Source organism: Mugil cephalus, chromosome 17, assembly GCF_022458985.1.
Source record: "Mugil cephalus isolate CIBA_MC_2020 chromosome 17, CIBA_Mcephalus_1.1, whole genome shotgun sequence".
In the NCBI taxonomy this organism is placed as follows: Eukaryota; Metazoa; Chordata; class Actinopteri; order Mugiliformes; family Mugilidae; genus Mugil; species Mugil cephalus.
Window position 1 is genome coordinate 2,964,914 of NC_061786.1, and position 23,757 is coordinate 2,988,670.

Sequence of the window (23,757 nt, forward strand, 5' to 3'; positions counted from 1 at the left end):
TTTGTGGATCATAACAAACTGAAGGAGAGATAAACAGACATTCAAGTGGGATCTGGAACTGCTTCTGGTAGCGGGTCCAACTCGAACCAAACCCGAGCCCAGGAACAGTATGTGTACTGCAGTGTTTTTCCTTCTGCTTATTAGCGGCTGCAAGCCATCGCCTGATGTTTGAGCATGATGAATTAAATCTATAATTAATCTGACTTTCTTCAAACAAAAAATGTTTAAGTATTTATGTTTTCTACCAACATTCTACACACAAAATGCAAGTGCAACCTTTTTGCATGGCATTCTCCATGACAAATTGGGTAAAGTGCCAAACCAAAATGATGTCCAGGCCCCACTACTATAAGATAAACTGGAAACAGAAACGTGACCTTAATTGTACCAACTCTCCTCACTTCAGGCTGAGCAGGAATTGTCAATTATTCCATATAAAGAAATTCTTTGCTGACTTTAAGAAATAGCCATAACACACAGTGTTCAATATTTTGTCTCAACACTTTGTGTTTAGTCAAGAAGAGTGCATGAAAATGTTTGAACAGAATATTACTAACATTATTATTTTAAATATCCATTCATCTGTCATTTAGTTTATAACTGTCAGTGAAATAAAAATACACATCTCAGCTTGGATTCTATGCTAAGAAAGAGAGTTTTTACCCATGATGCAAATTCTTCAGAGGATCTGGTTCAAATACACCTTACATCCTGTCAACATTACGCCTTGCATCTAATTAGATGGCACATAACTGCAAAAACAGTCTTGACTTCAGTCAGGCTGTGGGAAAATCAGCAACTCTAAGTGAGACCATCCATTGTTGGTTCTTAAAACAGCTTCAGTTTCTACACATACATTGCAATAACTTTGAGGTATGCGACCATCAATCTGTATAGCTCCGCACTGATTAGTGATTAGTGTCAGACACTAATATACTATATATATATTTCTTATATTTTTGCATTGATGCAGGTATTCTTATACTAATTGGCTACTTATTCTACATATTCTTAATGCCTACATTGCACCTTTTTCTAAATACTGGTTCCCTTTGAGTAGGAGCTGCTGTAACGAAAAAGTAATTTCCCCTTGGGGATCAGTAAAGTAATTCGTATTCTGATTGCACTGTAAAAACAAAAAGTATTGTAAAACCAAAAGTAAGTCAAGTTTTCATTGATTTTCAATGAACAGTACCACACAATAAAATTCCAGTTAATCTAGTTAATAGTTAGTCTGAGGATAAGATCATATTAATCATTATAATGTTATTTCTGTGAAGACAGTAACCTTCCGTAGAAAATATTTATCACATATGAATAGGGGAAAAACACATCATCGGAGAAGACAGTAGGGGGAGCTATTTAGATGAAATAATTGGTCAGCTGGTCACTGCCGAGCAGATGAACAAAGGTTAATGAGATCCGTTCTGGCAATTGAACTGCGATAGTTTCTGAATCCTAGGTACTAAAAGAATTCAAACGCACACTAGCATGGCGTGGCACTTGAATCTTATTATGTGAGGGAAAGAAAAACAAGCAGCAGGAAATGATGGATGATAGAAACAATAGACTCAAACAGTTTGTTACACAGAAAAACATGAGTGTCTGTGCATAGGGGGTTCTGTGAGTACCTTCAACAAGGAGAAGCAATGCTGGATTTTTCTCATGTCTGGTCCCAATGACAGAGTGACATCTGGATCTGGGTCATCTAGAAAAGCCCTGAGTAGCTCTTCCAACCTAAAAAACAGACGTAAACACACACAGAGACTTCTAATAACCGATTTAATCTCAGACCTGTGTCATGCCCCATATTATAATCTGTCTCCGTTAAACTTGCTCAACAGGCACTAAAACAGTTAAGATCAATATTGGAGCAGTTTAAAATGTGATTCCGATCTAAGAAAACTATTTATTTAAACATGTGTTCCAGCTCCACTGGGCCAACCTGTTGATAAATATCACTAAAGGATAGTCCAAACAGCCGTTCTTCGAGATCTGGAAGCGGCCGCTGGAAAAGACCAGGAGGCAGCCGTCCAGACAGATCCAGTGTAGGCACGACAATGTGCGGTTTTCATTTTCTGTTACGTGTTCAACATAGACACACGCTAAGTTTACAAGGACTTAAAACAAACTTAGTGGTCTCGTTTCAGGGACCTGTGAGACAGTGGTTTTGTGATATAAAGTCTGATTAAGAGAGAAAAAAAACGTGATCTTTCAAACAGCAAAATATGAAATCAAAAACTTTTCAAAGCTGTTAGGTGATCTGTTATTGCATAAATGTAGCAAATGTAGCATTACATTTAGAGAAAAATGTAGTTGGCTTGTGTGCTATATTTGACGGTATGGAAGTAGACTGATACTGAAGACAGCAGGATAGTCTTCTGAATGAATAAAAACAGCACGCTTGAGGATGTATGAGCATATGGAATTGTGGTAAACAAATAAACCACGATATGTGCAATCAATCAGCGCAGAGGATGAGTCAAGGCAGACTGGAGGAGAAACAGCAACAAAAAAGTCAGCATATCCAATGAATGTGGTCACAACAGACATCATTAAAGGTTCCCAGTGTGAGTTTGACCACAAACAGGGGGAAATCGAGGATAATCACCCGGGTAGAGAGGAAATAATAAAAAGGCAAACTGAGGGGGCCAAGGCACGGGAAATACATCAGCCCTGGAGAGGCGGCCTGCCAAGTCCTCCATGAAACCTATGGCCTGAACTCTGGCCACGACTGACTGGGTCCCTCTGCCACTCGAGAATAATAGCAGAAATAAAGCAGTCCTGGGAAACTTCATTGGATCTGTTTGAGCCCCACTGAATGAGGTTTCAACTCAGCATCCAGGAAAAGACAGTTACATAGGCTGGCAAACCACAATTATTTATGAATCATGAGAGATTTTCACAAAAATCTGTGGGTTTAAGTCATGCAAATACAAACGGGAGTCCAAAAAAGTTCTTTTGGTCTAAGGTGCACTATAAGTAGCTGAAAACTGAAGATGAGTAGAACTGGTGACACACACACACACACACACACACACACACACACACACACACACACACACACTGTGATTCTGAGTCAAAGGGTCAGCTGAGATTTCCTCCACAACACTCTTATTTAATTGAGCACGTGGACATAGCATCACAGGACACAATACCTTAGTCACGTTTAAAGACTGACTGGACTGAAAGGACAAATAACTAAGGAAACAGAGGTGACGTACTTCTGGCTCTCCTCCACAGTTAGCTGGTCATCTCTGAGCTGTCCTGTCACCATGGCCAGCTCTTCCTTTAGTGACAGAACCTCCCTTTTCAAACGTGCTATCAGCTGGAATGCAAACAAAAACAAGGTCAGATGTCTGCTGCGTGTGCACATACACACAAACAATGTAAAACTATAAACCCATGTAAAAGCACACTACTAAAAAAGAAAAAAAAAGACAGACACCGACACAAGTACACATTGAAATAGGCTATTTCGCTGCTGCCAATTGATGAGACAATCCTGCTGAAAATGTAATGTAAAATGCCTTACTGTGTTGATGCTTTTTGGGGACAAACTTAAATGATTCCAGAGAATTGGATAGAATCAAAATCTAACCAGCCAGCGAAACATAAAATAACATAAAATAAAACTCAAAACACATAAAAACTTCTGCTGCTGTCTGTCTGCACATAAAGATAAAGGCCTTGCACACTGAGCCAACAGACTGGTAGCTGTTAGTAACCACTATCCGGGTCTGGTTACTCTCTCTATAAAGCGTAAAAATAAAAGGACACAGCAGTATGCTTTTATTAATGCCAGAAATAATAATTGAAACTGAGACAATGGAACAACAAAATTGTTTTGATGAAATGAATGTTATAGAGCCACTGGTTAATACCATTATCAATATGGTTGTTAATCTGTGTATCCCTCGTGTTCTAGGGGGCTTTTTCTAAATAAATGGAATCAATGACAAAGACGATCTGAGAGGGAGAAAAACAAACTTTTACTCTTTGGAGATAAATATATCTCTTTTTCCTTGGTGAAGGTGGTCAATGCAAGTAGTCTCAAGTCGGTCTTGGAAGGAATTAGTTGCCATCTAGCCATATACTGTAACCTAACGCATAAGTGTGAGCATATACATTAGCATTATATGTGTGTAGGTGTACCCATTAGAATTTATTTTGACACCAACAGCTCCTCTGATGGTGCTGGCTGCCCTGGGTATTTTAATAAATGGGACGTGTACATTTTAAATTGTCTGATTAAACAACTCTCTATATGAGCTGCCAGGCTATGAAGTGATATGTTACTTGTTTGAAATCATTGATTAACCGATTAATCACTCGCTGTCTCACTGTATCACCTGTTGTTGGTAATATTTGTTTAATACCTCTGAAAGGACTCATCACATTTCACATCATTAAAGTTGTTCAGTGGCAAAAAGCAAGTTTAATCATTTTCCAAATACCTTGAGAAAAGAAGAACCAGTCCAATAATATAATATAATAATAACAATACCCCATTATTATGTATATTCCAACTAAACAGGAAGTGTAATTTCATGTTAATGGCATATATAACTGCCCAACATCAAAACCAGTGGATGGCTGGTTACTGAAAGAATTCCAAATTACCTAAAAAAGACAAATTGCACTTGTTCTTTTTCCCATAGAGTCCCATAGAGAATGTCCGTCTCATTTCTTCAGTATAAACTCCATTTAAATATCAGCACTAGATTTGACTCAGTGAAAAAAGAAAGAAAAAAAAACGGACAAAGATGGGAAATGTCTTTCAGAGAGGAGCAACGGAAAAAAGACACCATGATCACATCAACACTCTTGTCACAAAGCTGCCAGGGAGACAAAAGTCAGTAGGAACTTGTGAAGTTCAAAGGCCAGACTGGGTGATCTAACTGTAGCAAAGAACTGCCAGTACTCGCAAAACATCTTCTATTTGGAAAGCCAAAACCAGTCATACTGTCAGACACCGTCAACTCAAGATGTTCCTGAGGAGAAACAGACTTATTGTGTGGTTTGGGGAGTATACCATTTAACAAAATGAAAATGTCACCCCTAATCCACCCCATATCATATGTTTTTACATTAAATATCATAGCTGACCACTCCTCACCAGAGCCGCTCCCTGTATCTCTTTTTTGGAAGTCATGACCCAAAGTAATTCTCCCAGCTGCATCCTCAAAAGCTGACCACCAGTTGTTGGTCAGCAGAATCATACAGTCTATTTCAGATCGCCAAGCCCAGACTGGCACCACAGTACCACAGAAGGCTTTCATACAATCTGAATAAAGACCATGTGACTGATGATGTCAGCACATCCTATGTAAACCATTGTATGCATTTGGTTATGCTAATAATATAATTCTGAGATCTAAAAATCCCCTCATTCTTTGTTAATACAGTGTACACCAGTCAGGCATAACATAGCACAACTAATATTGTGTCGGTCTCCCTTGTTCCTCTAAATCAGTTATGACTCATCAGAGAATGGACATGGACCTTCTGAGTGTGTCCTGTGGTGTCTGGTGTTACAACAGGATGTTGTTAGTGGGGGCGTTTGGGTCATACGGGTTGCGGGGAGGCGGCTCAGTGGATCATCGCACAGAACTTGAGCTTGTGCTGTGTGTGGTTTTTTAGTTGTTCCTAAAGCGTGTGTACCTGTGTCAGGCTGCATCCTGCTGAGGATGACTGCTGAAATCAAGGAGTGTCATTGCTATGGGGTGGGACACAAGACGCAAGGACTCTAGTCTAAAAGTTATCTGCACCTTTCAGTTATAAAACTCAAGCTGCAACCACACATTGCACTGTTGTATATAGGTTGATTTTGTTTATTCAATACATTTTTCTCAGAATGTCTATTTTGTATCTGTTTTTATCTTGTTTATTTTCTTTGCATTTTGTTAATTTAGATTCTTAATTTGCATATTCCTATGTGTGTGAGAAAGACAAAAAAAAGCACAGCAGTATAACCACAGGTTACATTTTAAATGCACATGTACAGCATTATGTTGTGTGCCACTCACAGATGTGCTGCTATTATGGGGCCTCTTTTTATGAAGGAAAAGGAGGCATAGTTTCCCATTACACCTAAACATGGGCTAGGCTTTTATCCTCCACAATAAAATGATAACATATGGGCTGCGTTCCATAAATGGCATCACATTATTATTATAGTACATTGCAGGCAAGGAGCAATGCACTGCATCGCATTAGAAACACAGCTCTGCCCAAACAAATCACTATGATGAGACAGATGAGGCACCCAGAAGAGCAACTACCTGTAGGAATTTTCACAGTAGCTTCCCAAACGTGTCTCTCTGGTTGGTGCGAAGTAGACTTCTGTTTGATTTACAGGTATGTGCTAATCAGAGCCTCCAATTCAAGCCACACGTCTTTTGTATCTCCTTGAATGGAGGCTTTATGTGTGGAAGGGTCACTATTTCACGCAGTAAACATATGCTTAACTACATAACTTCAAAATCATCTGTTTTTTGTTTGTTTTTTATTTAAATCACAGAGAGAAAATGTATGGCAACTCAAAGCAAAAACAACTCAATAACACAAAATCCACAACTGTTGAATCTCCAATGGTGAATGCAGGCGGGCTCAGCATAAATGAAGAGTGACCTTAACGCTCCTAAAGTTCCTCTAAGAATGTTCTTAGTGAAACTAACAGATCCAACCTTATATGGTGTGGCCACTGTGGCTGACTTCATTGTGATCACAGGTCACTTTCAACACCTCATTCTTTCCCTGTCCACGAGCGACTTGTTAAATGTTTTGTCTGGTCTGGCTCGTTTCCTGCTGTTTAGGCTTTGAAGAAGTGTATTTATTAACCTGTAGGCTACAGTATGAGACCGGCGAGGCAGTGTGAGGCATAACCTAGTATCCAAATATGGTTTAAACTCCAGATTTCAGTTCATTACTACAGTAAGCAAGTTGAATAGATAGAGAGGACAAGTCAAATGACATCATTCATTTTCAAACCATGCTGATGGCTTTGCTTTCTTCAGTAAACCATGGACAGAAGGAGAAACAGAGACAGGAGTAACGGACAAAATGAGAAACATACTAAAATCCATAAACAGAGACAAAAAGTTTACCCATGGAGTTTGGGTTTGCCTCGAGCTGAAACTGTGCTGGACTCAGTTAGAAGCAGCCAGACACTGTCACAATTACTGGGCCGGCCGCAGACTCTCTTAAAAATACCTCTGTAGGGTTTGCAAATGGCCAGCCAAGTCTAAGTAGCCGTAATACAGTAGCAGCTTATCCCGAGGCAGATCAGGGTGGGAGCAGAGGAAGTGAATATAGCTGTGATGGCTTACTACAATATCTAAACCGTCGGGCCTCTTCAACAATTATTAGGTCTGCTTCCTGGCACACCACGACAGGGGAAGGTGTGACGTATTAGAAAGAACGACAAAGAAGAATATCCACCTGGATAAACTGCTCCGGCAATAACTGATAGGATTTATTTCACAATATGCAATAAAAGACATTTGTATGTGTATGGCCTTCTAACTTCAAGCAAGGCTTCCGTAACCCCAAAGACTGGGGTAACTTTACTCTGGCCTCCACTCAGACTCATTAAGGCAAAAATGTAACCATAGCATAAAGATACCAAATAACATTACTGACATTACTGAAGGCAAACAGACTGCCCTCTAGTTTTAAAGTGTCACCCTCTATCTTTAGGTCTATATCTGGGCAGGAACTGCTCTATGTGGCTACATGTAGCAATTTGTGCTTCCCTGTCTGAATGTGTGTAAAGATAAATACAGAAACAACCCTCCAGCTGACGCAGGCATAAAAGGTATTGGGATGAAATATGCCATAACAGAATTGGAAGCGAGTAAACAAGAGAGAGAGAATGCAAACAGGACCTGCGACTAGTCTAAATATCACAAGATAGCCAAGTATCCATGTGTTGAAGATTGAATACTGCTTATGTTAGAATGAATGTATCAGACTGGAAAAAGTAATTTCTTATTGGAAACCTAAAGAGGATATTTAAGCACATGGTGGGTTGCACTCAAATTTAGAGGCTGGATTCTCAGTGCAGCAGTGGTGATCAATTTAAGGTTTGGAAGCTTTGAGGAGGGTCTGGCTACAATTAAACACCACATTACCACCACATGCTTCTGTGGTGCGATTGTGCGGCTAAGCTATGATATTTGTAGTGACTGGTGAAGCATGATGGTGCTGGACTGTCTCACCAGGGCAGGATCCAGTTCTTCATTCAGTATTGCCTCATTCTTGATGAGAGCCACACGTTGAGAGAAGCGGCACGTAGAGATGGATTCCTGTAGAGAAGAGTTTAAATAAAACTTTTAATATTTCTCTGCTGACAGAGAAAGAGAGGGAGAGATAACTTTTATTCCTAATTAACACATTATTAAGTAATAATCTGACATATTTTCTCCAGTTAATCCAGACAAGGATATAGATAAAGGCAAGATGAATAGAATTACATGTCCATAACCTTAAATTTTCATTTCAGGCATAATATAATGTATATAATTATGTTATTTCACATTATTTCACTCAAAACCTTGTTCATCTTCACAAACAGAATACTGTGTCTGAACTTGGCCTTCGGGTGCCCATCCTTACATCAAGGTTCCTTTTGTCCACTGCCATAGTTGCAATCATGGTGGTCATGCAGTTGCCCCCGAGGCTGTCCCTCAGCACAGACGTTAACATGGAGTTTCTGTAGGGAATATGGGAGCGATTCCTCTCCGACAGTGCAATGATTACCTAAGGAAGACAACAATAGCTTTTCAATGGCTGAAATGTGAAGCAATACAGAGTATCTGTCACCTTTGATAACAACTTTGAACACTCCTGGCATTATCTTAGCCAGCAACACCATGCTGTCACCAGAAACGTCTTTCCAATAAGCCAAAATTGATAAATATGGGCTCATGAAACCGAGTCCCGATTTCTTCTTGTCTCATTGTGTTACTGGTCTCCCTCAGTAGTGATTTCATTATACTAGGTTAGACATGATGTCCTGATTCATGCAGGGTCTTTTGAACAGTTGATGTTGATGACTCATTTACATGCTGTTGTTTCTCTTTACCCTGCTGAGCGCCTCTTGCCATAAAATCTGTTAGAACAGCAGCCAACGCTACAACTGCACAACACAACTGATGGTGTCAAACACAAGGCAATACATTTCCCTTCTTATATTTGACAAAATGCATATTTTATTTTTCAGGTAAAAATGTTCATGCACTAAATATGAATTATAAGAAGTAATAAATAATAAAAAAGAGTCTACCTGCTCCAAGTAGTGGAGGGAAAGATTAATATACTTGGCTTCAGTGAGCAGCTGTCCATTTAGACCAGTCTTGCTAACTCTGTCTGATCCGGCTAGGTCCACCAGGTGGAGCTTGGATCGCCGCACCGTAGCTGAGCCAGGCTCACGCCTGCACAGGTGAACAGTGAAAACACAGTGGGAACGAGTGGATGCCTGGTTCATTGGAGTCTGAAGATGACAAAAAGGAGATCGTTGCTGTTATTATGAATGTTAAGAGCACTGGTACACACGGTGAAAACATAAAAAAATAAAAAATCATCATTTTGGTACTTTCCATGCTCAAAAAACAAAAACATGCTTGCTTTGATTCTTATTTTTCTGTCTGGTTTGAAGATCAAAGTGACGCCATGTGAAACCAATGAGCAGTGAACACATGGTGGTGGCTTTACAAAAGCTGAGGTTGATTTTAAGATGGTCACTGGAATGGCAGAAGTCAGGTTGAGACCAGGAGGAGACAGAAATAGAGTATGAGTCATTTTGCACGCACGTGATTTATTAACTAAAGACTGTCCGTTACTCAAGTGGTCCACACTCAGAGAGTAAACAGAGGAAATGGCCAGTCATTCAAGTTCCGCTGATCATGGACTTTTATTTTGCTTGCGCTTTCAGGAGATTTAAGACATGAGTGTGGTTGTAAAAAGGAGCTTTTAGTCAAAATGGAGAGGTTATCCTGATGATATGTATTACACTATGATCTGGATTAACTTAGTATTGTGGATGAGGTTATTTTCCTTATGGGAATTTTAAGTGATCTATATATGGGCATGGGACATTTTTTTCTCCTTGACTGAAAATATTATGATAGACATTCCAGGTCATTTGTTTTAAAAAAGTTGCTCTGACCCTGACTTGTTGTTGGCATAAATATGCCAACGCCTGCTAGTTAGGGTCATGACAGCTCACGACAGATCTGTCACCATCTGAACCCGCTGCTGTCATCTCTTTCCTCAGTCTGAATTCCCTGATATGAGGCAGTCCTTAGATGTTGACAAATGATCACATAACGAATAGGCTCATTTTAAATGGGCCAAGGTTAGAGATGGGATGTCCAGACTTCATTACAGAATGTGTTTTATTTGCTTTCACAACAATAAACATGGCACAAATGCAATGCAGCACTCCATTTGCACAATGCTATTGTGTTCTTTAACTATAAATAATGGTCTTATTATTAATAACCTAACAACAAGCTTCTTTTGGTGCTTTAAGTGTGCTTGAGCATTGACAGCAAATGGCATGAGACAAAGTGCAGTGAGGAGGAAAAAGAAATGTCATGGAATACTAAGACCCTTCATGAGATCTGCTACCAGTGTCTAGAATTGGATAGCCTGAAGGACAGCACAAAGGTTGTGATCATGATAGCACAAGATTAAGAACTTAGCACCTGGCTTAGCTCTATTGTTCGTGACCACATTCATTGGTCTTTCAAAGAACTGAACTAAGATCTTGTGGTCCAGTTGCTGGCCAGACACGGTAGTTAACAAGAGGCAGGGGAGGGAAGGCTATTGGAGCAAACATTTCAGGAAAAAGCAAGACAACCTGCTTTGACTTTTCAAATGTCATTTCATAGATTCAAGAACAAATGAGCGACTCTACTCTTGTCAGATGAGACAAAACAACAACAACAACAACAATGGTTCAAGGGATACAGTCAACTACATGCTGAAGTGGCTTCTGGACATGGCTCTGGCTGTCTGGCTGTGACTTAAGCACCATGGAAAGGGAAGAAATTTGACAAAGCAGTATGATTTAATTTGGTAAAATAGTCCAGCAATAATAAAATATGACGCCCAAATCCGGACATGCAGAGCTGCTTGACCCAATAGAACCAAAGCTGTAACTACAGTCAAACAAGATTGGATAAAGTCCTGAGTTAAGTCTTGATACTTTTGTAATCAACAAACAGAAATGTCTAAACACATAAACATGTTCTGTTTTCCCAATTTCACAATACAAAATTCCCACATTGTTCAACGCTGTGCTCATGTACTTATTCATTCTCGTAAAACAGCTCAGATATTACCACATCAGATAGCACCCAAGGCAACAAAACATTTTTCTGCATGTAAATAGTGTGGCATTAATGATGTTCCTTGAAGCTGGCTTGCCAATCGCCAGTGGACACAAAAGAAGAAGGTAGGGGGTCGCAGATGCAGGGTAAGTGGCGGTTAAGTTGCCAGTGTGGTGGCAGTCAAATATTAAAGAGATAATATAGCTGAGAGCTGCTTGTTTCATACATGCATAAAATAGGCAAACTTTATAACTGACTCTCAGTGAAAGTACTACAGTGGAAATCTATACCAGCACTCTTAGATGACAGTTAAATGTCCTCATATACACGGCCAGCTGCTCATAGATAGGATGTGACTGTTGGCTCTTATCTCAGAGTCTGACTGTGTCCTTTTAACCATGACATTTATCAAGACTGAACACTAGCAGAAAGACAGTTTGGGTAAATCTAATGCTGAGTGTTTAATGTGCACCATAATAACGTAATCACCGGAGATGATATCACTGTCTTTTTAGGAATGCTACAGTAACTCATACAGTACAGGCAAAAGTATATTGAGTACAGTACATGAAACTGTTCATGAACTACTTTTACAGAGGAAATAGTCACAGTGGGGCATCAAAATATGCTGTAGCAGTTAAAAAAACATTTGGACAATTCAGCCTCATTGGAGTCACTTCCTTTGCTCTCCTGTGTTCTAAATGGACCACATGTTGACCTAACATGCACCACACACAGTGCTGCAGTAGATCAGCAGAAAGGGGCCATCTGGGGCAACGGACGATAGAACCGATAGAGATTGCTGATTCAAAACATGAGAGCGAAGTTTGAGTTTAGACTGCCTGCTATGCACCCCACTCACCCCCATGTGAGGGAGGCAGTCAGAATGTAAAAAAAAAAGAAGAAGTCAAAGCCCTGCATCCAGGGGAAGAGGAGTAAACAGAGACACAAAGAAGAAATCGCATGAGAGGAAATGTTTAACGATGAAATAGAAGAGCCGGTGAGGAGTTGAGAATGTGTATTTTATTTCCTGTCCAATAGGACCGTGGAGGGGATTGCCAAGTCTCAAAGCAAGTGAGCTCATGGCCTGATGAGTGCGGCGTGAATAGATGTGTCATCCTTTATCCACATGGATGGAGCAAGAGAAGAAAGAAAGCATTGCTCTGTCCTATGTGGAGCAAGAACGACTGGGATCATTCTGGCAGTGATAAATTGACAGTCCTGATGGCTTTTTGTTTGCCTCAGACTCAAGAGAAAACTTCTTAAGATGAAGTCCCAGAGAGAACGAATCAACAAAAGTTTCTGTGTGGGTGGACTGTGTTGGGATCTCCCTGCATGCTTCATAATGTAACATTCAAAGATGTGTTTCCAGATGAAAACAAATGCAATACTGTTTTGCTAATGGGCTAGTACTTTGTACAAATTGTCCAAACAATACAATATGTGAAAAATACTGGCTACTAAGCTCCAGAGATATTACATCTTGGATCCCGCAACTACCACATTTTTGCACTGGTTTTGTTTCATATAAGAATCCCAGCCACATCAAGCAACTCTTTGACTGAAATATGATTGTCAAGCTCACTTTTACTGTTATTTATTTACAAACTATCAGCACGAGTAAATAAGGTGAGATCAGCATTCAGCTCCAAACCACAAGTTAAAAAGCAATAGCTAACACACCACACGTCTCATCCGAGTGGGGAGTCTGGGTGTCTGAGGGTAGAAAAAACACCACAAAATAAACAGAAATTACAGAGAGAATTCTTGGTTTTACTGGGGGAAACATGGTAAAAGGGACCACAGGGAACCAAAATAATATTTTAGAAGGGTCTTAAGGTAGTTTTTAGAATGCGTATTGCGTTTTGGGATAAAAAAATACCCTTTATGCCACTTACCCTGGGAGTGGTCTGTGGTGTTTTACAAAGAATGCGTGGTGTGAGAATTAAAGAGTGGAATCCATTTCATACATTTCTGTAATTTACAACTCATGTGGATTCTAAATATCTTACTTCTGCAATCATACGATTTGTGTCACCCAGGAAGAGGAGATTTAGAGCCTCTTCCTCATTTGCTGATTGTTGCAGAGAAAGGTTTCTGAGATGGACGTTCTGGTCTGAATCCTCCATGATCATTACTTTTCTGAAAAAGAGGAACAATTGATTGGAGGAAAGAACCACAGAATAATTGACAAAACTGAATGATGGCTACAAATGACAAAACCCCAAATTATCCAACACTGAAGCAATTATTAAAAAACCTAAATGAGAGTTACGTCATCTGTTTCTCTCCCATTTCCTTGTTACTCAGCTCTAAATCTGAACAAACCACATCTGCATGTAAGGGTGGGCTGTTATCCAGTTTGACACGTGTCTTTTATTTGCATATGAACAGGTGATTGATTCTTCCGCATCAATCATCAGGCTAACATCTGGCTCTCTGAAAGTACGCTGTAAGAAACAGTGTTGAACCAGCTCCGCAGGTTATGACAGTATAGCTAATGGACTGACATAGAAGGACTGGAGAACACATGGTAACATAGACAATTATATGTCAACATGTGGTGGTAATTGAGGAAGTGTGATAAAACTGTATTAAGATTTTGTGGAAAGCTGAACACATGATGTAAATGATGCACAGATGGATAACACCATATAACAAAAAGTATAAGATTGTTAGAAAGAAGAGAAGGGGAGAAATTTGTCAGGGCCACAGCTTCTCCTTGAATCAGCAAGTGTGGCCAAAGCATGGTTAACAACATGCACTGTCTATTTCCAGAAGACTGTGATTTGTGGGAATCTAAACCTTGAGTTGGATGCACTGCAAAAGAAATGAAGAAACTTAAATGGAACTGGTACATGAAAATTCAGGACAAACAACAAAGTGATGTACCAAGGCGATGTCATACAAAAAAACGAGAAGAAAATTAAAGTAACCTCTAAGCAAATAGACAAACAAATATGAACAAAAATTAATAAAAAGTAGGATGATAAAAAGAGAAGATGCAACCGGCTATGAACCAGTGAGAACAAGGTGCAGATGCACACAAAACAAATTTCCCTCAAACCAACTGCAACACCGCCTATGAAAAACTGTTTCTCCACATGACCCTCTTGCTCTCCACTCCAGTGGTGGAGTATGCCACCAGGTTGACCACATCCATTGCTGTCCCACAGTCTCATTATGTCAGTTTGGCAGTTCCTAGTGGTGTGGTATTATATACTGGAGTCTCCATATTTTACCACACAACAACTCTGAGCCAGGCTGAGAAATGGCTGCTCTGGAATAAGGCTCGGCTAAAACCACAAGTGTTGGAGAGAGTAATGAACCCAGTGGTTATTGGTCTTAACAACTTTAAAATAAGTATGATTCATGAGCCCAGGTTGTCAAGGTGAAATATACAGTACAATAAATGACCCCAATCTCCAAAGGCATTTAAGTATAGCTAAAGTACAGCAAATGGCTCACTAACGGTAGGTCCTCCAGTCGAGATGCTTCATGTCGGGAATCCAGAAGATCATATCCCATCTCATTGTATATCTCCAGGTAGGAGATGTGTGTGGTATAAACCATGCTGTTGTCCTGTTGAGCAAAAATATATAATAAAAAAATGGACAGAATGCAGACAGAAGATAGAAATCCTAGGGAATGTCAAACAAATAAATCTAAATTAACAATACAGTTAGAAGCTTTGCAATGTAGGATAACAAATAACAGTAGAGACATTTGGAAGACTTAAAGTTTCCATTTTGCAGTGAGAGTTGGTGTTGGTGTGTATATCAGCTAAATTTGTAACTGAGCAGCGAAAGGGCAATGCACTGACCTGACTGAAGCATTCGTAAAGGTAGGAAAGGGTGCGAGGAATAATCCCACGGTCGCTGTAACGCTCTGCCCCTCCTGTGATGGTAAAGGTCTTCCCACTGCCCGTCTGGCCATATGCAAATATGGTGCCATTATATCCTGCTAATACACTGCAAACACGGACACAAAGACACGGAAAAAATCATCAGCACTTGATCTTTAAAAGGCAGTTTAGGCAAATGATCCAATCTAATTAATGTGGGCTTATATGAGGCAAACATATTTAACAGTGACAAAAAATATATCCATATACAAAACTTTCCAAGTGCAAGTACTCGACTGTAAAAGAGCTGTATGCTGCTGAATACATATTTATGGTATTAATCTTATTCCATGAATGGATTAAGATAACTTGTAGTTTTCCTATTGTATGCCTGTTTTTCAAAAGTAAGTATACTTGCCAAAACTAAGAATACGGTAAATGTTCATCCCTGGTTATGGTGGTAGCAGGCATACTTATTGTGGTAACCCTTTAAACAGAGACCCAGTAAGATGTATGTTATTATCACAGCATGCATGATCATCACTAAAGAGAAGATCAGGTGGCTATGTAACAACAGGAACAAACAAAGAATGACACCACAACTTTTTTCGTCTGTTCCCTTCAGGGGTCAAAACTGTGAGTTATTTTCTTCCATCTCGGCCTATCCTCTGTGTCCTCTTCTCTCACACCAACTGCCTTCATGTCCTCCTCCTCCTCCATCTATAAACCTCCTCTTTGGTCATTCTCTGAACCTCAGCATTCTTTGACCAATATATTCACCATCCTTCCTCTGAACATGTCCCAACCATCTCAACCTGGACTCTCTCACTTTATCTCCAAAACGTCTCACATGAGCTGTCCCTCTAATGTACTGATTCCTGATCTTATATATCCTGGTCACGCTCAGAGAAAACCTCACCATCTTCAACTCTCCAACCTCCAGCTCTTCCTCCTGTCCTTTCCAAGGAAGAATATAGAACATCTTTCCTAATTAGGTCTGCATTCATAAATCTGAACCGACAACAACAAACTGAGCAGAAAGATAACTAATTAAACTATCTTACCTTTAAGAAAGCCTCAGTGACTTGAACATGATATGCTTCATGCAATATGCAAAAAGCATCTGTGTGTCTGTAAATGTAACCCGCTCGTGCTCATTTGCCTAATATATAATATAATTTGTAAAACAACAGATCTTCAAGTACATTCCTAAGCAGACACAGACAGTCTAAGTAAATTCAATCGCACGCTTGAAATCCACAGGAATGGATGGCAGTGAGTGGAGTGCTGCTGGGGCGGCAGACATCTGCCGGTAAGAGAGCAATGTCTCAGGGCATGAATGACAAAAAGGGCCCAAACCCACTTGACTAAGGGTCTGGTAAATTTGGGTTCGGCATAGAAATGTCCTGCTGCACGTGTACAGCGCAATGAAATGAAATAGTTCTGTTAGAATGAAACATATTCCAAAATTATGGAACTTATATGTGGCATGATTTATGAGAAAAAAAGAGAAATAAACCAACTAGGAACAGTAAAAGTGCAGTGGGTTCTCTGACACATGAGTATGGATCAAAGATGTGGATAAACTCTGTGTTCTCTACGTGCTCCCCAACTTGCCAAAGGCGGATATCTTTACACTGTATTTTTCAAGATGAATTATAAACTACCTTAATCTTCTCACTTATTCTAATGGAATTGCCAACCCAGTATTTGAGCAGTGTGTGGGTTTTTTTCCTGTGCGCTGTACAGTTCCACACCCTGCATAAGAAGGGTAAAGGAAAAAACAGCATGTCAGTTTATATAAAACACAACGTCCACTCTTGAGAATGGTAGTGGGTTAGTCTGATTTGGACAGCCATTGGGCGTCCATTTAATCTAGTGTGAGTCATAGCAGTGATTGGCAGCGGGCAGAAAAGACACAGGCTCAGTGTTTTGCTTAATGTCAGTACTAATGATGTGGCCTGGGCCCTGCCACTGAGGCTTGGGCGTTTCCCAATGCTTGTTCCTGTTTACACCTCAGCTTTCCTAGAGATTGGCTCCACATCGTGTAAAAGATCCTTGTTCTTCCTGTTGTTTTTATTAGAAGTTGTGTTCAATCTTTGGAGGTACTTTGGTTATGGATAAAACTGAACAGAGCCTCTTTTTTCCCTGAACTTCGGCTGCAGGTTTTACAATCTTGTGAAATGGGATTACAACGCAGATAGTGCAGTTGCTTTGCCAGGCCAACATCATTCCACTGGCTCTTCCTCTCCTGAAGCTATTAATGCTGGTTTGTTTTTAAACTACTGTGCTGGAGTTGAAATGAAGGGTTTCGGTTACACCACAGCAGAGACAGAGACTCGTGTGCAAGTAAACGAGTTAGAGCTTTTGGCTAAACTCGAAATGTGCCAAGTATGACAGAGTACCAACTGAAACAACCACCTGACAGTTACTGCAGAGAGGGTATGCGTCTGTGAGCATGAGTTTCAGTGCGGTGACACTGCTGCAATTCAAAGTGACTTTTGACTAAACCTGGATAAATCTTTCCTAAGTACAGGGGGTTTGGGATTGTGTCAGTCCAAATATGATTGTCTTGATTACTGTGACCAGTAGTGCTTCTCCAACTGTAACGTAAATCAATTTCAGCATAAGCCCCATAGTTTTCTGCCCAGATAGCGTAGTCTTTGTCAATTTTAGCTACAGAAAGTTGTTTTTATGATATCTGTTAATGCTCTTTGTAGGAATATGACGCCAAAGTCTTGGACTATCCCTGTGATTGTCTGTGAAGGCAACATATTCAAATGGCCCGGAATGCTGTGTATCTGACCTGTGGAGCTCCAAACTACATCTGCTGTCGTGGTCTCATCCACCTGCCCAGTCTTCATGGCCTCCCGCAGTTATCCACTAGTACCTGGATGAACAATTCTCCAGTCTTCTCTGTTTCTACCCGGCTGGCCTTAGACAGATGGATCCCTCCATATGAGCTGGGTTCTGCTGAAGGTTTCTTCCTGTTAAAGGGAGTTTTTCTTGCCACCATCTCTGCTCTGGAGTTTTCAGGCCATTTTTGTAAAGCGTCTTGAGACAATTTGTATTGTTATTGACACTACATAAATAAAATTTCTAAATAAAAAAAAGTGAATTGAATTGAAATTAGAAATGGGTTTGAATAGGCAATATTAGCACCCTCTTCTGTTTTTCCACAGAGGTAACACTCAATTTAAAAGGTTTAAACTTGGAGGAATTCTGAACATTCTTTGTGTGAGTAAGCATCTTGCAAAAAGGGGAGGGGAGGGGGGTGACAGTGTACTCAGAAATGCCTGATTGAGAAGACAGATTAGTCTTGGCTAGACAGGATGACTAGTGTCCTATAGACTGCAGACACTATACACGTATCAAAGACTGAAAGACGCCAAGCTCAAATTGATATAGCAAGGCTTAGCCAGGTTCTGACTACAACTTTTTAACCTGACGTTTACCATCTGCCACAACAAGGGGGAAACTGTTAAGAGGTTGGCTAGGGACGCAACCTAATACCTAAGTCAGTGAACCCATGTCAGTCGGGTCAAATATGTTCAAGTAGTCAGTCAACCAATCCAGACATATCACTGTTGTTTATATGTCTCCTAATAACAGAGATAATGCAAAGCACTTGTGGGACTCCACAAATAGCCCCTATTGTGACTCAGACGTCTGGGCGGAATGTTGTGGATGTTGTGGATATTGTCGATGTTGTGGTGGTACTAAACTGAGCCAGGAGTTTGGTGAGGAGAAACGAAGAACCCTGTTCACATAAAAAGAAAACAACCAATAATTGATCACAGGAAATTCCAAGTAAATTTCCTCCCTCTGATGTTGGCCGTTTTCTCTTTTGGAAGTCAGTCTAGTTTCCCCTTGTTGTGATGGGGTGAAAATAGTATTTAGAAGAACTGGTGTTTCAAGTGCTTATGACCAATGACTTTTTTTTTATTAAAATATAACTAAATTTAGAACCCCATTAAGTCTGTGAAGTAAGTGTATGTAAGTTTACAAACCGCATTTATATACGTTTCCTTCTTTGTTGTTTCTTCTCAAACGAAAGGTAAAATGTACACAGATGTGTGTACATGTACACTTAAAGTACATAGTACTAGTTAGATGATTATACGGCTTTTCTTTTGTGTTATTTTATTTTCCATCCTTCTGGTTTTAAACTTAAAAACAGAAAAGATGTTGTCTTCTTTATTATGCAGATAATGAATAAAAACAAATTTTAGACCTTAAAAAAAATAAACACGTTGAGTTATAGAAAAAAATCATCCAATGTCATCCAGTTGTTATGAATAGTAAAATAAAATATTGAGACCAAAATCGTTTTTTGTACCAGGCTGTAAACATGTTTAATATTGCTGTAAAGTTGGGCTTTTTAACATGGTGTCTATGGGGATTTGCTCCCTTTTGGAGCCAGCCTCAAGCGGCCACTTGATGAACTGCAGTTTTTTGCACTTCCACATCGACCAGACAGAGATTGCCGCCTGAGCACAACATAGCAGACGCAGGTGGAAGAGGATCCATGTAGATAAAGAGGGGTCATTCTAAGCGACCAAAAACAAGTGATTAAATACTTACAAACTATCATAGTCCATTTCTGATCATCAAAACCGTTAGTAGAACATTAAGACTAATCAAACCCTAATCAAGTCTGAAACTAAAGAAGACCCAAGAGAACAGCTATTCAGTTTAATTCAAATTAATTGTGAAATTATTTTCCCTGTTAGGGACCAGAAATTTCAGCAGGTTAGTATAATAAATACAGTCCTTGTACAGGACAAATGTTGTCGCTCCAATTGAGCTACGGTACATAGTACAGCTCTGTGTTGTGGCTTGAAATTGCTCTCACACTCACCATGGCACAGTGTGCCATCTTGCCTGCCAGCTCTGTCCACTTAGTGGTTTAAGTATGTAAAGCAAGCCAAAAATCACAGACACCCACCATTTCCATCTTAAAGAAAGCTCAGCTTTAGTGACTTCCTGTCAACGAGGCTTGCTGAAGCCTGTGTGGTCTGATTTCAGTGTGGAGAGATGAACATTGCTGAGCACAGGTGATAAATAGTGAATTTTGAAACTTGTAAGAAGGAAACTTTGATTGTAGTAGATTTGAACAGTTTTAAATAAACTATAGAAATTACACCAAATTAATCTGAACTCTTTCCATTCGTCATTTTTAGAAAGTACAATGTCAGCAATATATTACCTGTCTGCAACTGGTTTGGCAATGTTTTCAAATATCTGTTCTTGTTTGGCTGCTTGATCGAACACTTTTTTGAACCTGGAGAGAAATGAGAAGGATAAAGATACATGTGGCAAAACAGAAAAGGCCAGAACATCATTCTGTTATTTAATTCCCTACAATAACATACGCTAAAGAAATATATGTGGTTGGCGTATCTCAAACATCTAAGTCTCAGCAGTTACCCACAGCAGAACTGAATAAGCACAAAATGCAGCATGTATTTAATTTCTTAAGTGGACAAGGTGGAGTTTAGTCATTCTGTTTTCTAAAGCTGTCTCAACCCATCATGTTTCATCCCACAGAAAGATGAGACAGATGTGAGAGGAATCCGCCCAGGAAAGACTGTTAAATGTGGAAATTTTATTTCTATAAGGGCACAAGGGAACCTCCACAGGCTATTATAAGACTGTGTGGTTTACAAGGGTTTTCAGTGTCCACTGCTGTCTGACTCTCTAACTGTGAATTTAGAGCTTGGAAGCATGGCATGGGCCCTGCCCAGAGGGTATATCAGGCTGCAGCTTTCACTACCAGCATTAAACAGATGTTCTGGCTTTTGACTGACAGAACTGGTGGTTGGATTATTCATGGGAAAGTTATTGTGCAACCTGAGCACCCAATGTTGTGTTTATTCATTCCATCTTTTCAACAGTTATACCAGTGTTGCAAATTTTAGCTTAGGTGTAATTAATATCAAGAGCTGAAGAAAATCATCTATCATTTAGATAGATTTGTGTCAATGGGGAAAGGCAGACTCTTTTTTGAATTTGAATTGCACCATGAATTACACCTATGACATTTGTCAAATTGAAATATAATTGTGCAAGTTAGGAAAGCTGCAGTGTATTGTAAATACAGTAAATTGCCATGTATCTTTTTGCAAAGACATCACCATTATTCTTCTACAAAAGTATTGAAAGAGAATTCTTAAACTTCAGTGGCTGTGGGAGGCTTATGGGGTCACCACAAAAAGCAACATCCATGACTCACTGGAAAAGTTATGTGTGATGGTCTATTACAGTCTCTCGATTGTTTACAAATTGTTACTACTTGCTATTCAGTGATTAGTTTCAGGAAAGAGGGCTTCTTTCTAAGGTAATATGGTAATATGGAGAAATAATGTATTCATTTGTACACAGAAGTGGAGTATTATCAACCTACCAGTTGAATGCAAATGAAAAATACAGGTCTTGGTTACTCTACCTGAATTTATAGAATTCTCTCTTGTTGTTAACAAAGCCATCAGCCAAGTCCTTGGGCACAATAAACTCTAGAGATGCACCTGTCTGCTCTTCATTGTCCACAGAGTACACCTGAGGGAGCCAGAGACAACATGACTGAGAACCTTCAGAGACATGCCTATAGTCTACCATTTATTACTGCAAGATAAATGGCTAGTATAAGTAGCTAATTTACCAACAAGAAAACACTTGAGGTGCGTGTAAGTGTAACTACAAAAGCATCCATCTACTTTTTTGAAAGCAGGGTTTATATGTTTTATAGTTTCTAGGTTTCCGTGCTTTTATGCCGCATGGTACATACGGCCCAACTGGAACACAAAGACAATATATCATGTTAGGTCTAAAATATACATTTGGACACTTGTGGTTTGGGTATTGCATGTTCCAAAATGAAAAGATGGATTTTATGGAGCATATCTCCCATTGAAAGCAATAGAAATGCACACACAATTATGACCAGTATACAGCGTAGGCAAGGTCTGCGAGTTTACCACTGCTAACCAAAGCCAAAACCATGCCTCGGGGGAGGCAAGAAAAAACTGTAGAACATTAGACCCATATAGACTGAGCTGTAGCAGTGGAGCACATTTAAAGCGAGGTTGTCTGGGTCAGTCTAAACACACGCGCCCCCTGTTTTTAAGCTTCAGCATATGCTCTGGCATATGTTTCCAATGGACACTGATGCAATTACAAGTCCCCAGGGTTTCAGGAATAAAAGATAAGACCAAAGTGATTGGATTGTTTTTCACTGTCACCCTGCCTGCAGTGTTGCCTCCTGACCATCACTGAACCTCAGAAATGCCCCAAGGAGGTAGCTATTCTCATTTCATTTCAGGAAGACATTGACAGCTAAAGCTTTAGTGCCACAGAAACCCTTAGAGTAATCCAGTTATGTTTTCCATCAGCTGCTGTGCTCATAAAATTAACTGGGAGAAGAAAATACTTTGCCAGCGGTGTTTCTGATGGGAATGGACTTTTCCCCCCATGTGCGTCCAATAAGAGGGCCTTCATCTGACAGCAGGTGAACATGAGTGTGAAGAGTACGTTTTTCCCATTTGACATTGCAAAATAACCCCTAGCACATGGTTGTTTGTTTTTATGAATTTGCCAGTTTGATCAACCTGAATTTCACCTTGATGAGTGTAATGCTGTTGGCAGAATACTTTTTTACTAGATGAGAAATATGACAGCTTCAACATCCCAGATGGTCAGAAACGGCCCCTTTCATTCCAGCAGAAATGCAATTAGAGGGACAAATTAAAGCTTGCGATGGTTTTGTAATTTGAGCACCACCACAACTGACAAATATTGGCTTACTGAATGTACAAACTGCTGGCTTTTCCAGCGGCAACTATAGACAAAACAAAAGGTAAATACGGACAGAATGGAAGAGATAAAGTTTAAATTATATTCATAGTTATGGGGCGTTTTATATATTGGCCTGCTGTGACAGGCCAAAAGACATACATTATCAGTATGTGGACAAATTGTGACAAAGTTATGACAGGAGAGTAAAGAAAAGCTAAGTCCCAAATGAGCTTCAGCGCAAACCTGAAGCTTCTAGATAAAATAATCAAATGAAACTGGGGCCGTCAAGCTGTGACGCCTTGTTAATTAGACCGAGCTGTGTTCAAGTAACGTCGAGTTGTACGCACTCACCGCGATTGTTTCATTCGTTGGTTTAATTCGGCCGTATATCTGTATCGTCTGCTTTACCATTTTTCGTAGAAAAATAAAATATTTCAGCGTTTCGTTGCCTTACAGCTGACCAGCTTTTTGGTTTTAGCATTAATGTCGCTGCAACGCTGGCAGTTTGTTGTAGCCGGTTGCTAGGTGACGGTGGCCCGCTACAAAGATCGTCTATCGCTTTAAAGATGAGTCCTCGATGTAACACCCGTCTCATCCGCCTCATTTCAACAACACTGAGCGTGTGGTTGTGTGTGTGTTAAGGAGGAGGAGGCATGTAATGGAGACCACTGGTCCCATTCATTCATGTGTTCACAATACAGTAGTTAAATTAATATTTAGATCGATTTGTTTTATTCGGTTAATACGGATTCACATATTTGCAGTAAGCAGATTGGGGGC

The 23,757-nt window shown here is 39.8% G+C and overlaps 1 protein-coding gene across 1 annotated transcript in view; it reads right to left on the reverse strand.

Annotated features, from left to right (window-relative positions):
* kif6 (kinesin family member 6) overlaps positions 1 to 23,502 on the reverse strand; it is a 49,158-nt gene extending 25,656 nt beyond the window's left edge. The window contains exons 1-11 of the mRNA XM_047611349.1: positions 23,329 to 23,502; positions 21,632 to 21,741; positions 20,393 to 20,467; positions 15,163 to 15,310; positions 14,812 to 14,921; positions 13,352 to 13,481; positions 9,290 to 9,496; positions 8,620 to 8,763; positions 8,223 to 8,309; positions 3,225 to 3,328; positions 1,632 to 1,737 (exon numbers count right to left, since the gene is read on the reverse strand). Of these exons, the coding sequence (XP_047467305.1) occupies positions 1,632 to 1,737; positions 3,225 to 3,328; positions 8,223 to 8,309; positions 8,620 to 8,763; positions 9,290 to 9,496; positions 13,352 to 13,481; positions 14,812 to 14,921; positions 15,163 to 15,310; positions 20,393 to 20,467; positions 21,632 to 21,741; positions 23,329 to 23,388 (1,281 nt within the window). The 5' untranslated portion in view covers positions 23,389 to 23,502. The remainder of the gene's footprint in view (positions 1 to 1,631; positions 1,738 to 3,224; positions 3,329 to 8,222; positions 8,310 to 8,619; positions 8,764 to 9,289; positions 9,497 to 13,351; positions 13,482 to 14,811; positions 14,922 to 15,162; positions 15,311 to 20,392; positions 20,468 to 21,631; positions 21,742 to 23,328) is intronic.
* Between the last annotated feature and the right edge of the window lie 255 nt (positions 23,503 to 23,757).